Source organism: Ranitomeya imitator, chromosome 3 (assembly GCF_032444005.1).
Source record: "Ranitomeya imitator isolate aRanImi1 chromosome 3, aRanImi1.pri, whole genome shotgun sequence".
NCBI classification, from domain to species: domain Eukaryota; kingdom Metazoa; phylum Chordata; class Amphibia; order Anura; family Dendrobatidae; genus Ranitomeya; species Ranitomeya imitator.
The window spans coordinates 56,941,925-56,957,567 of NC_091284.1; the positions used below are offsets into that span (position 1 = coordinate 56,941,925).

Here is a 15,643-nt window from a genome sequence, read left to right on the forward strand (position 1 = left end):
GCACTCTTGTGCTTTTATATTATTATTTAGTTTCCTTACACAACCAGTTGCGGTGTTGTGCCAGCAAGTGTCTAATCGGACTTCAATCCTAGTTGGGGTTGAGTTCGCTGACTTCTTGCTCGCGCTCTATGTGCGGTACCGCGGTCCTGTAACGCAACAGGATCGCTTCCTTCACGCAGGGTGAAGTTAACCCATGCGTGTAAACTTATAGTACCGCCATATAGTCCGTCTTACTAGCAGCAGGGTTTTTACCTGCACGGTGGACCTCGGACTGCGAACGCACCTAGTTCCATTTCATCTTGTACTTGGTGTGTTCCGCCAGTCCTTAACATAATACTAGCGCCAAGGTCTGGCTAGTAAATGATGGACGATCAGCATTCACAGCGGTACATCCAGCAGCTGGAGGGAAGGTTGGCGGCTCTTGAGCGTTCAACCTCAGCTGTGGATGTCACTGCAGTCGCTGTTCAGGCTGCTAGTGTTGCTGCAGCCACCTTGTCCACTGCCGCTCCTGTCCCGACTCTAACTCGCCTCCCGCTTCCAGAGAAATTCTCTGGTGACAGTAAGTCTTGTAGGGGTTTCGTGAGACAGTGCTCTATCCATCTCGAGCTTCTGACCTATTGTTTCCCTACAGAGCGGGCTAAGGTGGGATTTATAGTGTCTCTTCTATCGGACAGGGCGTTGCAGTGGGCTACGCCGCTATGGGAGCGTAGCGATCATGTGGTGCAGAGTGCTCCGTTGTTTCTGAGCACTCTGAAACAGGTCTTTTTAGGACCTCGTGTCACCAATGATACGGCGCTCCAATTGTTGGCATTGACTCAGGGCTCGTCCTTGGTCAGTCATTTTGCCGGCCACTTCCGCACCTTAGCATCTGAGCTGGAGTGGTCGGATAAAGCCCTCATTCCAATATTTTGGAGGGGGCTGGCTGACTATGTTAAGGACGCCCTGGCCACTAGGGAGATTCCCGCCACACTGGAGGAATTAATAACTCTATCCACACGTATTGATCTCTGTTTTCACGAGCGGAGGTTAGAGCGAGCTGAGTGTAGGCAGAGGTTTCGGCTGGCTCCCACCTTCTCCAAACCTTTGGAATCTCCAGACCAGGCTCCTGAGCCCCATGAGCCTGTGGTAGAGTCACGAGCGGGATCTAAGTCCCGGACCACTCGTGCACTCCAGATTTGTCATCTTTGCCAACAGACAGGACATCTTGCCTCCAGATGTCTCCAGCGGTCGAGAAAACGTCAGCGTCTAGTGGTAGTTGGTGGAGGTGCACTAGACACGGCGACGTTTGCCTCCAAATTGTCCTTTAAGGGGACAATAACATTGGGCTCATCCTCTCACTCGGTAGAACTCTGCGTGGATTCTGGAGCGGAGGGCAATTTTATGTCTTCAGCCTTCGCCCAACGTCACGCAATTCCTCTGGTCATGCTATCTCAACCTGTAACGGTACGAGTGGTGAATGGGTCGACACTGCCCACACAGATTACACATCAAACTATCCCTTTTACTCTGTCCATGTCACCATCTCATCAGGAGATTATATCTCTACTCGTCATTCCTGAGGGAATTGATGAGGTTCTCTTGGGGATCCTTGGTTATGGTACCACTCTCCTCACATCGAGTGGTCCTCAGGCAGAATTCTGGGATGGGGTGAATCTTGTGGGAACAGGTGTCATCGAGAGTGCGTTCAGGTTGCTACTACAGAGGTACCCGCAGATCTTTCCTCTCTCCCCAAGCAATATTGGTCTTATGCAGAAGTGTTCTCCAAAAAGGCAGCGGAGACCCTTCCGCCCCATCGCCCCTATGACTGTCCTATTGATCTCTTGCCTGGTGCTGAGCCTCCCCGGGGTCGAGTCTATCCATTATCTCTCCCGGAAACGGAGGCAATGTCTCAGTACATTCAAGAGAATCTGGCAAGAGGGTTCATCAGGAAGTCAGTGTCACCTGCTGGGGCAGGGTTCTTTTTCGTGCAGAAGAAGAATGGAGAACTACGTCCATGCATAGACTACAGGGGTCTTAATGCTATCACAGTTAAGAACAAGTACCCTTTGCCTTTGATATCTGAGCTTTTCGATAGGCTTCGGGGAGCTAGAGTGTTTACTAAACTAGATCTGCGGGGTGCTTATAACCTGATTCGCATCCGTGAGGGGGACGAATGGAAAACGGCATTTAACACCAGAGATGGGCACTATGAGTATCTGGCGATGCCCTTCGGGCTCTGTAATGCACCTGCCGTTTTCCAAGACTTTGTCAACGACATCTTCCGGGATATGCTTTCCACCTCGGTTGTAGTCTATCTGGATGATATTCTCATCTTTTCTCCAGATATTGACTCCCACCGGAGAGATGTTGGCAGAGTCTTCGACCTCCTACGGGCAAACTCTCTTTATGCGAAGTTGGAGAAGTGTGTGTTTGAGCAGGAGTCCTTACCTTTCCTGGGCTATATCATCTCCGCCCAGGGATTGGCTATGGATCCTGCCAAACTACAGGCTGTGATGGACTGGCAAGAGCCCCATTCTCTTAAAGCGGTGCAGCACTTTATGGGGTTCATAAACTATTACCGCCAGTTCATTCCCCACTTCTCAACTCTGGTAGCTCCCTTGGTAGCCCTCACCAAGAAGGGAGCGAATCCCAAATTGTGGTCGGAAGAGGTCTCCAAGGCCTTCACTTCTATTAAGTCCCACTTTGCAAGCGCTCCCATCTTACATCGTCCCGATGTGGATAAGCCATTCCTAATGGAGGTGGATGCCTTGTCCGTTGGTGCTGGAGCAGTCCTCTATCAAAAGGATGCTCAAGGTCGGAAGCATCCATGCTTCTTCTTCTCTAAGACCTTCACGCCAGCGGAGAGAAACTACTCCATCAGGGACAGGGAGTTGCTAGCAATGAAGTTGGCCTTTTCGGAGTGGAGACACCTTCTGGAAGGTGCGCGGTTTCCCTTCAAAGTTTACACGGACCACAAAAATTTGGTCTATTTGCAAACAGCCCAGCGGCTAAATTCTCGCCAGGCCAGATGGTCCCTGTTCTTCTCCCGGTTCCACTTTTCCCTTCATTATCTCGCCGGGGAGAAGAATATCCGTGCTGATGCTCTCTCTCACTCCCTTTATGTCAACTGAGGAGGAGGAAGAGGAGTCTCGGCTTATTGTCCCTTCCGAGAGCCTGAGAACCGTAGCGCCGGTTTCGCTAGAGTCTGTGCCTCCGGGCAAGACTTTTGTGCCCATTAATTTGCGGCCGGAGGTTCTCTCTTGGGCTCATTCGTCCAGGGTGGGTGGACACTTTGGAACAAAGAGGACATCTGAGCTACTGGCGAGGACGTACTGGTGGCCGCATATGGTCCGGGATGTCAGGGATTATATTCTGGCGTGTGTCTCCTGCGCCAAAAATAAATCTCCGCGTCAAAGGCCAGCTGGGTTGCTCTATCCCTTGCCGGTGGCAGATAGGCCCTGGGAGATGGTCGGGATGGACTTTGTTGTGGGTTTACCCAAGTCTCGCGGCTGTACCATCATTTGGGTCATCACCGATCATTTCTCAAAAATGGTGCATTTGGTGCCGCTACCACGGTTACCTTCTGCACGGGCCTTGGCAGCGTTGTTCATTAAACACATCTTCTGCCTACATGGTATGCCTGACAAAATTGTCAGTGACCGGGGTCCCCAGTTTGCGTCTCGGTTCTGGAGAGAGCTTTGTTGTCTTCTCAGTATTGAGTTGAATCTCTCTTCCGCTTATCATCCCGAGACGAATGGGTTGGTAGAGAGGGCCAACCAGACCTTGGTCACATACCTGCGACATTTTGTTTCAGCCAGGCAGGATGACTGGGCATCCTTGCTATCATGGGCAGAGTTTGCACTGAACAACGCCATAGCCGACTCTACTGGACAAACCCCATTCCTCCTCAACTATGGTCAGCATCCACGGGTACCTGTGCCTTTGCCCGTGTCTTCTGCCGACTCCAGGGTGGCAGACTGGGCTGTGGAGGCACGTGATATTTGGGACCGCACTCAGGATGCCATTCGGGCCTCTAAGGAGAGAATGAGGTCCTCCGCCGATGCTCATCGGCGCCCCGCTCCGACCTTTGCTCCTGGCGACTTGGTGTGGCTCTCCGCCCGTAACATCAGGCTGCGACTTGAGTCCACTAAATTTGCTCCTCGCTACTTGGGCCCATTCAAGGTCCTCGAGCAGGTTAATCCTGTGGTCTATCATTTGGCCCTACCGCCACGCCTGGGTATCACCGACACCTTTCATGTGTCCCTCTTGAAGCCCGTGTATATGTCCCGGTTTTCCGAGCCATCTGCTGGGACATCGGGTTCATCTACGGACGATTATGAGGTGAACGCTATTTTGGGGTTCAAGGTGGTACGTGGCAAAAAATTTTATTTGGTAGACTGGAAGGGTTATGGCCCCGAGGACAGGTCCTGGGAGCCTGTTGAGCACATTTGGGCCCCGCAGCTCATTGCTGCCTTCGAACATAGCGAGGCCCAAGGAGGGGGGGCAATGTTAGAAGTCGAGTTTCCTCTGCTGCACAGGGGGAATCTCGATCCGTCTCCGCTGCGGTCTCCCATTCTTCTCCAGCCGCAGTGGAGTCTGCTCAGCAGGGACGTCGATCCCAGCGTCTCGATCAGTCTGACTCTGTGCAAAGAGTTACTGCTGCTTTTCCTGCTTCTGCCATTGAAGCCAGTGCTGGGCAGCGGCGAGTGGACGTTTCTGGATCTAAGTCCTGCTTTTCTCTGTCTGAGCATGCCCAGGGCAGGATCTCCCGTTGGAGATCGAGGGTCACATGCTCAGGTACTGCAGCACATCCCATTGGTCCTTTTGCCAGGTCCTGAAAGGGCAAAACTTCTGTAGCTGTTTCCTGTGCTGCAGCTATATAAACTGCGCATGACTACACGGCCATGCGCTAGTATTGTCTTGTAAATATGTGTGTGTGTTGTGAGTGAAAGTCGCTCTTTAAATAACCCTCCCTATTGAATGATTGTTCGCGGAAGGTGTATGTTTGCTATCTAGCGCCTGACTTATCCAACAGCACATAACACACATTACAGCTACCAGTTGCTGTGTCCGCCTGTACGGCGCCGTGCGCTTGCTCTGCGCTTTCCTGACCCAAGCCTGGGTGGTTAGTGGCGTCCGTCAGTGCGGCACCGCATGCACTCTTGGTGGTGCACGGTGGACCTCGGACTGCGAGCGCACCTAGTTCCATTTCATCTTGTACTTGGTGTGTTTCTCCAGTCCTTAACACCTGGTCACCTCCATGACGTTGTTGCTCTCTACCAATTCTGGCTCTTAGTCTTGGCTTTTCCCACTTGCCTTGGTGCAGTGGCAAGTGGGGTAATATTTGTGGGGTTGATGTCAGCTTTGTAAATGTCAGCTGACATCAAGCCCACAGGTTATGAATTGAGAGTTGTCGATTACTAAACCATAGTGAAATGTAATAATAACACAGACACAGAGAAAAGTTCTTTAGTTGAATAATAAACAGACTCCTTCATATGAAATAAACACTCCCCACCCTCTTTTACCCATTTAATAATGTAAATTTAAAAATAATAATACAACATATTCCTCATCTATCTGATGATATCCATTTGTCCCAGGAAGAACTCCAACTCTCCTACATCTGTATTCCCAGCTGAGCAGTGGCATTATGTGAGTGCTCAGCCATGAATTCAGGAGACAATGAGCTAAGCCTCAGAGAGCAGCTTCAGAGACCAGTGGTGATGTCACTGAACTTACCGTGGGTCACTGAAGCTGTGCTCTGAGGCTCAGGTCAGTCTCCTGATTCACAACCGTGCGCTCCCATCATGCCAATGCTCATTAATTAATCCAGATGTAGCAGAGCTGGAGTTAATCTTGGAACAGATATGGATTATCTTCTCTTTGAAGAGGTGAGGAATATGATTTTTTTTTATTTTACAGTAATAAATGGGAAAAAGAGGGATGTTGAGAATTTATTTAAAATAAAGGAATTTGCGTCTTTCTTTCAATTAAAGATTTTCATTCTGGCTGTGTATTTTTTACAATATAACCATGGGGTTAATAATGAGGGCGTCTTATAGTCGCCTACCGATTACTATGGGCTTGATATCAGCTAACATTACAAAATTGACATCATTCCCACAAGTGTTAACTAGTGTTGAGCATTCCGATACCGCAAGTATCGGGTATCGGCCGATATTTGTGATATCGGAATTCCGATACCGAGTTCCGATATTTTTGTGATATCGGGAATCGGTATCGGGATTAAGATTCATGTGTAAAATAAAGAATAAAAATAAAAAATATTGATATATTTACCCTCGGATGCGCCCTGGTTGTCACCGCTGCAACCGCCATGCTTCTGTTCCTAAGAATGAGCGCGTTAAGGACTTTCGATGGCATCGCGGCTTGTGATTGGTCACTGAGCGGTCATGTGACCGCTCACGCGACCAATCACAAGCCGCGACATCATCGAAGGTCCTTAACGCACTCATTCTTAGAAATGGAAGCATGGCGGTTGCAGCGGTGACAACCAGGGCGCGTCCGAGGGTAAGTATATCAATATTTTTTACTTTTATTCTTTATTTTACACATGAATATGGATCCCAGGGCCTGAAGGAGAGTTTCCTCTCCTTCAGACCCTGGGAAACATAGAGGATACCTTCCGATATTTGTGTCCCATTGACTTGTATTGGTATCGGATATCGGTATCGTCGATATCCGATATTTTTCGGATATCGGCCAATACCATCCGATACCGATACTTTCAAATATCGGACGGTATCGCTCAACACTAGTGTTAACCCACTTGCTACTGCACCAGGGCAAGTGGGAAGAGCAAAGCAAAGAGTCAGAATTGAAGCATCTAATCTATACACCTCTTCTGGGGCTGCTGCCTGCTGCTATTTTTAGACTGGAAAATACCAATATACATGGCCCCTTTCCAGTCTGAGAATACCAGCTTCAAAAATGGGGGATATCTTATGACATTTTTATTTAAATGATTAATTTATATAATTTAAAAAAACGCTGTGACCTCTCTATACGTGATAACCAGCCATGATGAAGCTGACAGTTGGAGGCTGAAGCCCACAGCTGTCAGTTATGCCTGTGCTGGTTATCAAAAATGGAAGGGACCCCAGATCATTTTTTTACATTTATTTATTGCACAGGTGTCGGCTGGTGAATACTCTCATCAGCCTCCCATGCTCTCACTGCTATGAGTGAGATCAGGTATTGGATCATTAGAGTAGTGCTCTCATTATCTGACACCTATGACATGCGGTAACCTTTTTACTGGCGGGCATCTGTGTGGCAGCGTGAGAATATAAGCCCTCTGACCTGCAGTACTGATGTTATCGCAGTTCACAGCCGGTCTGTCGCTCAGATGACAGCATGGTAAAAAGTTGGTGTTAGGGCCCCCAATTCATTTGAATGGGGTCCGGGTTTGAGTTCAGGCACCATCATGGTACCCGAACTGTTTTTTAATGTTCGGCCAAACCCGTTGGATCCAAACATCCACAGGTACGTCTATCACTATTTGTAGTCTGTAACCTTTGTGATACATAGATATATATAGCAGCTGTAAACAATTCAAATGGAAGGATATTGTTAACCAAGACTTTACAATATTGCATTTCATTTATTTTAGCTCTATTACATGATTAAAAATGATGAAATGTAAAGGTGACTATACTCTTTAAATATTTGATGCACTAATTTAGTTTGTCATTCTTGTTTATTTTCAGAAATGGCAGCGTTATTGTGGTTTTCACTGTCCAATTTACAAAAGTTCTGTTGACAGAAAATATTAAGAAAGTTCTAATTATCGGCATCCAAGAAAATCATTCACAGCTTACAACAAAGTACAAAATAGACATTTCAACTATAATGATCACAGGTAAATTAAAGGAAAGATCTTGCAATGAAAACTAACTTAGTTAAAGTTATGACATCTAACGTTCATCTCTTTATTTATCGATTTAAACCTGAGCAATTATTGAGTTCAAGCTCCAGTTAATCAATAAAAGTAGCCAATGCATAAAGTAACCAATTATGTGACTGAAGCAATAATGACTTTACCAGTCACAGTCATTACGTTACAGGAGTTTTTCCAGGACATAGATCATAGATAAAATTTGTGATTGGACTGTAACGTTACAATTCCTAATATTGTGCTATGTAATTACTGATAAGACTCCACTGTTTTAGAGTCCCAGCGCTCATTATGTGACCAATAATATTTGATTTGCTGACTGTTTTCAATTTTTTTTAGTTGTTTTTTAACTGAGATCATTGAGAAGTGAATAGTGAAACACATGCCTGGGTACATGCAGCTTCCTCGTACTTAGGTATGGAGAATTATTAGGCTGGAGTCACACTCAGCGTAAGACAATACGGTCCGTATATTACGGCCGTAATATGCTGAAAAGTCCCCAAAATAGTGGTCCGTAGCTCCTCCGTAGGCAGGGTGTGTCAGCGTTTTTTGCGCATGGCATCCTCCGTATGGCATCCGTACTGCGTGTTTTTATCGCAGGCTTGCAAAACCGACATACGGCTACACAAGGGATCCATGTGTAAAAAAAAAAAAAAACATATATACTGTCTATATATACTGTATATATATATATATATATATATATATGTCAGTAGACACATATATGTATATATATTATTACTTCATACAGCGCTAGATAGCTTTAAAGCCGGTAATTGAATTGCCGGCTTTTGCTATCTCCTTCCTAAATCCGACATGATATGAGACCTGGTTTACATATAGTAAACCATCTCATATCCCCATTTTTTTTGCATATTCCACAATACTAATGTTAGTAGTGTGAATATGCAAAATTTGGCTGTTCTAGCTATTAAATTAAAGGGTTAAATGGCGGAAAAAATTGGCGTGGGCTCCCGTGCAATTTTCTCCGCCAGAGTAGTAAAGCCAGTGACTGAGGGCAGATATTAATAGCCTGGAGAGGGTCCATGGTTATTGGGCCCCCCCCTGGCTAAAAACACCTGCCCCCAGCCACCCCAGAAAAGGCACATCTGGAAGATGCGACTATTCTGGCACTTGGCCACTCTCTTCCCATTCCCATGTAGCGGTGGGATATGGGGTAATGAAGGGTTAATGCCACCTTGCTATTGTAAGGTGACATTAAGCCAAATTAATAATGGAGAGGCGTCAATTATGACACCTATCCATTATTAATCCTATAGTAGTAAAGGGTTAAAAAAAACACAAACACATTATTAAAATTATTTTAATGAAAAAATCACAAAGGTTGTTGTAATATTTTATTCTACGCTCAATCCACTCACTGAAGAACCTCGATCTGTAACAAAAAAAAAAAAATAAACCAACAATATCCATACCTTCCAAAGATCTGTAACGTCCAACGATGTAAATCCATCTGAAGGGGTTAAAATATTTTGCAGCCACGAGCTCTGCTAATGCAGCGTTGTTCGTGGCTGCAAAACCCCGGGGAATGAAGGTAAAGTAGGTCAATGACCTATATTTACCTTCATTTACGGTGAGGCGCCCTCTGCTGGTTGTCCCTAGAACGTGGGAACTTTCCTAGAAAGCTCCCAGGCTCGAGTTCATATGAGGACAACCAGCAGAGGGCGCCCTCTTATATCCCACCGCTACACCGGAATGGGAAGAGAGTGGCCAAGTGCCAGATTAGGCGCATCTTCCAGATGTGCCTTTTCTGGGGTGGCTGGGGGCAGGTGTTTTTAGCTGGGGGGGGGGGGCAATAACCATGGACCCTCTCCAGGCTATTAATATCTGCCCTCAGTCACTGGCTTTACTACTCTGGCGGAGAAAATTGCGCGGGAGCCCACGCCAATTTTTTACGCCATTTAACCCTTTATTTTAAGAGCTAGAACGGCCAAATTTTGCATATACACACTACTAACATTAGTAGTGTGGAATATGCAAAAAAAATGGGGATATGAGATGGTTTACTGTATGTAAACCATGTCTCATATCATGTCGGGTTTAGGAAGGAGATTGCAAAAGCCGGCAATTGAATTACCGGCTTTAAAGCTATCTAGTGCTGTATGAAGTAATAATATATATACATATATGTGTCTCACTGACATATATACAGTGGGGCAAAAAAGTATTTAGTCAGTCAGCAATAGTGCAAGTTCCACCACTTAAAAAGATGAGAGGCGTCTGTAATTTACATCATAGGTAGACCTCAACTATGGGAGACAAACTGAGAAAAAAAAATCCAGAAAATCACATTGTCTGTTTTTTTAACAATTTATTTGCATATTATGGTGGAAAATAAGTATTTGGTCAGAAACAAAATTTCATCTCAATACTTTGTAATATATCCTTTGTTGGCAATGACAGAGGTCAAACGTTTTCTGTAAGTCTTCACAAGGTTGCCACACACTGTTGTTGGTATGTTGGCCCATTCCTCCATGCAGATCTCCTCTAGAGCAGTGATGTTTTTGGCTTTTCGCTTGGCAACACGGACTTTCAACTCCCTCCAAAGGTTTTCTATACGGTTGAGATCTGGAGACTGGCTAGGCCACTCCAGGACCTTGAAATGCTTCTTACGAAGCCACTCCTTCGTTGCCCTGGCGGTGTGCTTTGGATCATTGTCATGTTGAAAGACCCAGCCACGTTTCATCTTCAATGCCCTTGCTGATGGAATGAGGTTTGCACTCAAAATCTCACGATACATGGCTCCATTCATTCTTTCATGTACCCGGATCAGTCGTCCTGGCCCCTTTGCAGAGAAACAGCCCCAAAGCATGATGTTTCCACCACCATGCTTTACAGTAGGTATGGTGTTTGATGGATGCAACTCAGTATTCTTTTTCCTCCAAACACGACAAGTTGTGTTTCTACCAAACAGTTCCAGTTTGGTTTCATCTGACCATAGGACATTCTCCCCAAACTCCTCTGGATCATCCAAATGCTCTCTAGCAAACTTCAGACGGGCCTGGACATGTACTGGCTTAAGCAGTGGGACACGTCTGGCACTGCAGGATCTGAGTCCATGGTGGCGTAGTGTGTTACTTATGGTAGGCCTTGTTACATTGGTCCCAGCTCTCTGCAGTTCATTCACTAGGTTCCCCCGCATGGTTCTGAGATTTTTGCTCACCGTTCTTGTGATCATTCTGACCCCACGGGGTGGGATTTTGCGTGGAGCCCCAGATCGAGGGAGATTATCAGTGGTCTTGTATGTCTTCCATTTTCTAATTATTGCTCCCACTGTTGATTTCTTCACTCCAAGCTGGTTGGCTATTGCAGATTCAGTCTTCCCAGCCTGGTGCAGGGCTACAATTTTGTTTCTGGTGTCCTTTGACAGCTCTTTGGTCTTCACCATAGTGGAGTTTAGAGTCAGACTGTTTGAGGGTGTGCACAGGTGTCTGTTTATACTGATAACAAGTTTAAACAGGTGCCATTACTACAGGTAATGAGTGGAGGAAAGAGGAGACTCTTAAAGAAGAAGTTACAGGTCTGTGAGAGCCAGAAATCTTGATTGTTTATGTCTGACCAAATACTTATTTTCCACCATAATATGCAAATAAGTTGTTAAAAAAACAGACAATGTGATTTTCTGGATTTTTTTTTCTCAGTTTGCCTCCCATAGTTGAGGTCTACCTATGATGTAAATTACAGACGCCTCTCATCTTTTTAAGTGGTGGAACTTGCACTATTGCTGACTGACTAAATACTTTTTTGCCCCACTGTATATATATATATATATATATATATATATACCTATTCTATGTGTACACATTTATTCTACCTATTCTTTTGTAAGCTGTCAGTATGATTGTACTGTACACCGCGCTGAATTTTTCTCTCTAACAGCGCTGCGTATTTCTCGCAAGTCACACTGCTGGTCCATGTGTAATCCGTATTTTTGGGGCTTCCATAGACTTTCATTGGCTTTTTTTTGCGCAATACGGTGACAATCGCAGCATGCTGCGATTTTCTACGGCCGTAGAAAGCCGTATAATACTGATCAGGAAAATTCGGCAGATAGGAGCAGGGGCATAGAGAAGCATTGGGACGTTTGTTTGGCGAGTTTTACGGACGTATTTTCTGCGCTCTTACGTCCGTAAAACTCGCTAGTGTGACTCCAGCCTTAGTAGATCAGTGGTAGTTAAATTTTCAGCACTGATCAATAGATCAAATATCAGCAATACCAGACATTAAAAATGTGCCAATATATTGAAGTGGAAATGTATTCTATTCAAATGTTACAAAAATCTACATTCACCCAAATGCAGATTATTTAATAATTCACTTCAATGCAGATTCAATAAAATGATTGCCGACTGTTTGCCATTTTTTTTTACTCGTTTAGGTCAATAAAAAGATTTAAAAAATGATTATAATGTATTATTATAGTGCTATTTATTCCATGGTGCTCTAAATAAAAAACATACTCATTTTATTGCTTACCTCACTGACTCTTTCACTCCTCACCATCACCTGACTGGGTCTCAGCACATCTTCTTATAACCATCGCATAACACTGATTCACCAGGCCTGTTCATGCAAGGCTCGAAATCCCAGAGCATAGTAAGTGACATTCAATTCATAGAGGATAACTTTTCTTCTAATCAAATTTCCTTGGAAAACGTATGCAAACAAGTGGATTTTAATTTTGCCTGATCCTCTCATCTCTACCAGAGATCACTCGATATCTTGGTTGGTGGGGTTGTTGGGAGCCTAAGTATAGGTCATCCATTTAAAAGTTCACAAAACTTTCATTTAGTAGAAGTTCTTTATATGTTGAAAAGCTGCTGAAAAGTTAGCAATTTGTTTGCTGCAGAAATAGAATGTAGTCATTCAGGTAGGAAAAAGTGGTTTGAAGCAAACTTGTCAGCAGAATTTTGCTAAGCAAACTAAATGTATTATCAGGTTGGCAGTGTTAAACTGATTAAAATGATACCTGGGGAGAACAAATCCGTCTTGTAGTTCTTGTGTAATCAGTGATAGATGTTTTTAGTTATTGAGATGCCCATGCTCCAGGATGGGACTGTAGGTAGAGGGTATAGCTAGGGTTTTGATTCCCAGGGGGCAAAACTGTTGAGTGGGTCCGTAGCCAGATAACCTTGATTACAACTGGGTGACGCATCCTAATAGTGGATGAAGGAGAACCTAAGCAGATGACTGCGCTGCTGCTCAAAATAATCTCTATATAAAGTCCAACATGGATATTACCGCCATACAGTGACCAAATAGTGGTAGATACCAGTCGTACGGAACATATAAGAGATCACAGCACAGTTATAGATGATGACTTACAGAGGACTTTCTTTCTGATGGAATCGTTCACTTTTCAAGTCTTTTCCATCTGGCCCCGATCGACATGACAACTTCTTCCAGCCAGGACTCAGCTGCAGAGATTAGAATAAAAACAGCATTTCACATCTCATATTTTCAGCACTGTTCACAATGGGACTGTTCCCAACCTGCACAAACTCCTCATCCTGCTGATACCCCAATACTGAGCCACTGCTGCCATATGTGTCCTTATTAAGGCTGTGTGGTTCTGTGTGTCCTCTAAATTCTAAAGCAAAACTCTCTAGAATATAGCAATGCTGGGTGCAAGTGCCCTAGAGAACAACTAAGTACATTCCTTGAGGGGTCTAGTTTCCAAAATGGGGTCACTTAAACAAACAACAAAGAAAGTACTGTGTAAAGGTAAGGATCACCATTGAATATATAAGTAAAATATAAATAAACTGCACCAAGGGTTAACAACTAACAGAATGATTTTTAATAGTGAAAAATGCAAAGCACTACATCTGGGCAATAAAAATGAAAAAAGCATATACAGAATGGGAGGAATAGGGCTAAGCAACAGCACATGTGAAAAAGACTTGGGTATACTAATAGATCACAAACTGAACATGAGTCAACAGTGTGATGCAGCAGCAAAAAGGGCAAATACAATTCTGGGATGTATTAACAGAAGCATACAGTCTAGATCACGTGAAGTCATTATTGCCCTCTACTCCTCTTTGGTTAGACCTCACCTGGAATACTGTGTCCAGTTTTGGGCACCACATTTTAAAAAAGACATCAACAAATTGGAGCAAGTTCAGGGAAGAGCGACCAGAATGATGACTGGTCTGCAAACCATGTCCTACGAGGAACAGTTACAGGATTTAGGAATGTTTAGCTTGCAAAAAAGAAGACTGAGAGGAAAGTTAATAGCTGTCTACAAATATCTCAAGGGCTGTCACATTGTAGAAGGATCATCTTTATTCTTATTTGCACAAGGAAAGACTGGAAGCAATGGGATGAAACTGAGTGAGAGGAGACACAGATTAGATATTAGAAAAATCTTTTTGACAGTTATGGTGATCAATGAGTGGAACAGGCGGCCATGAGAGGTGGTGAGTTCTCCTTCAATGGAAGTCTTCAAACAGAGGCTGGACAGACATCTGTCTGGGATGATTTAGTGAATCCTGCTTTGAGCAGGGGGTTGGACTAGATGATGCAAGAGGTCCCTTCCAACTCTAACATTCTATGATTCTATGATTCTTAGATATAAGATTTAACAAAATTATCTTTATTCAAAACTAGACAAGCAAAACAAGAAGTGATTTAAAAACAATTAAAATCCCCAAAGGTTTATAGATGAATAAAAACATGGAAGGCCATATAAGTACCCTACAAAATCCTCCACTATGTACACGGGGAGTGTGCTGAGGTCAGGCACATTATACAGAAAAAAAAACATATAAACGGTGCAAAATATACAAAGCTCCAAAATTAAAAAAATATGAAAATTGACAGTGGTCAGAATTGTAAAAATTGGCCTGGTCATTACATGCAAACCACCTTCAGGGGGCAAAGGGGTTAAAAAATGAAAAAATATGGATGCAGTTATGATTTTAAAAAGTAACTAACCTCTCATCCTGTTTCTTTACAAATTTTGCAGGCACTTTAATTGCCGGCTGACTGGCAAGATCAGGCTCTGAGAGCCCCCACTGATTGCCCAATAGATTCTAGAACAGTGCATATCTTGGCAGACAAGAGCGTACAGCTTCTCAGACAAGAGCACACAGTTTTGCTGACAGGAACACACAGCTTCGCAGACAGGAGCACACAATTTCATAGATAGGAAAATACTACTTCTGTCTGAGTATGCACAAAGTGGAGTGCTTGAATAGAATGAATAGGCTTTGTTGTTTGTGCTATTGAATCTGTACTCCACTTTGTGTGCACGGTAAGACAGGTAGTGATGGGTAGGGGTCTCATGACCAACACCTCCTGTGAAAATACAAATAAGATTTTTAATTATTATTATTAATAATCTGTAAGTTATAATAAAGTGAACTGCGTGATTCATGGTGAGATTCGTAAATGATATAGAAGATTGTTTGCTTTAATGAGACCAAATAAAATTTGTGTTGATTCTGCAGATTCACACCCATTACCTACAGCAAGCCAAACCACAGTGGATGCTAGGCGAACCACAGCTGGTGAGTAATAACTGTTTTTTCTGATGGTTTAGCTACAAATCATTTGCTGGTGATGTGCTATTCAACCCATTACAATAAAAACTCACAGATCCAAATCAAGTCAGCTTCCTTTATGTTTCAATTACCATCCAATGTGAAAGTTGTCCCTGATAAGAGAAAGCCTTATGAAAGTGTACACTGGAAGATGACTTTTCCTGATGAAGCTTTT

At 44.1% G+C, this 15,643-nt stretch overlaps 1 protein-coding gene across 1 annotated transcript in view; it reads left to right on the forward strand.

Annotated features, from left to right (window-relative positions):
* The window catches only part of TMPRSS15 (transmembrane serine protease 15), a 459,995-nt gene that overhangs the window by 40,143 nt on the left and 404,209 nt on the right, over positions 1-15,643 (forward strand). Inside the window, exons 4-5 of the mRNA XM_069760884.1 lie at positions 7,713-7,864; positions 15,376-15,435. Of these exons, the coding sequence (XP_069616985.1) occupies positions 7,713-7,864; positions 15,376-15,435 (212 nt within the window). The remainder of the gene's footprint in view (positions 1-7,712; positions 7,865-15,375; positions 15,436-15,643) is intronic.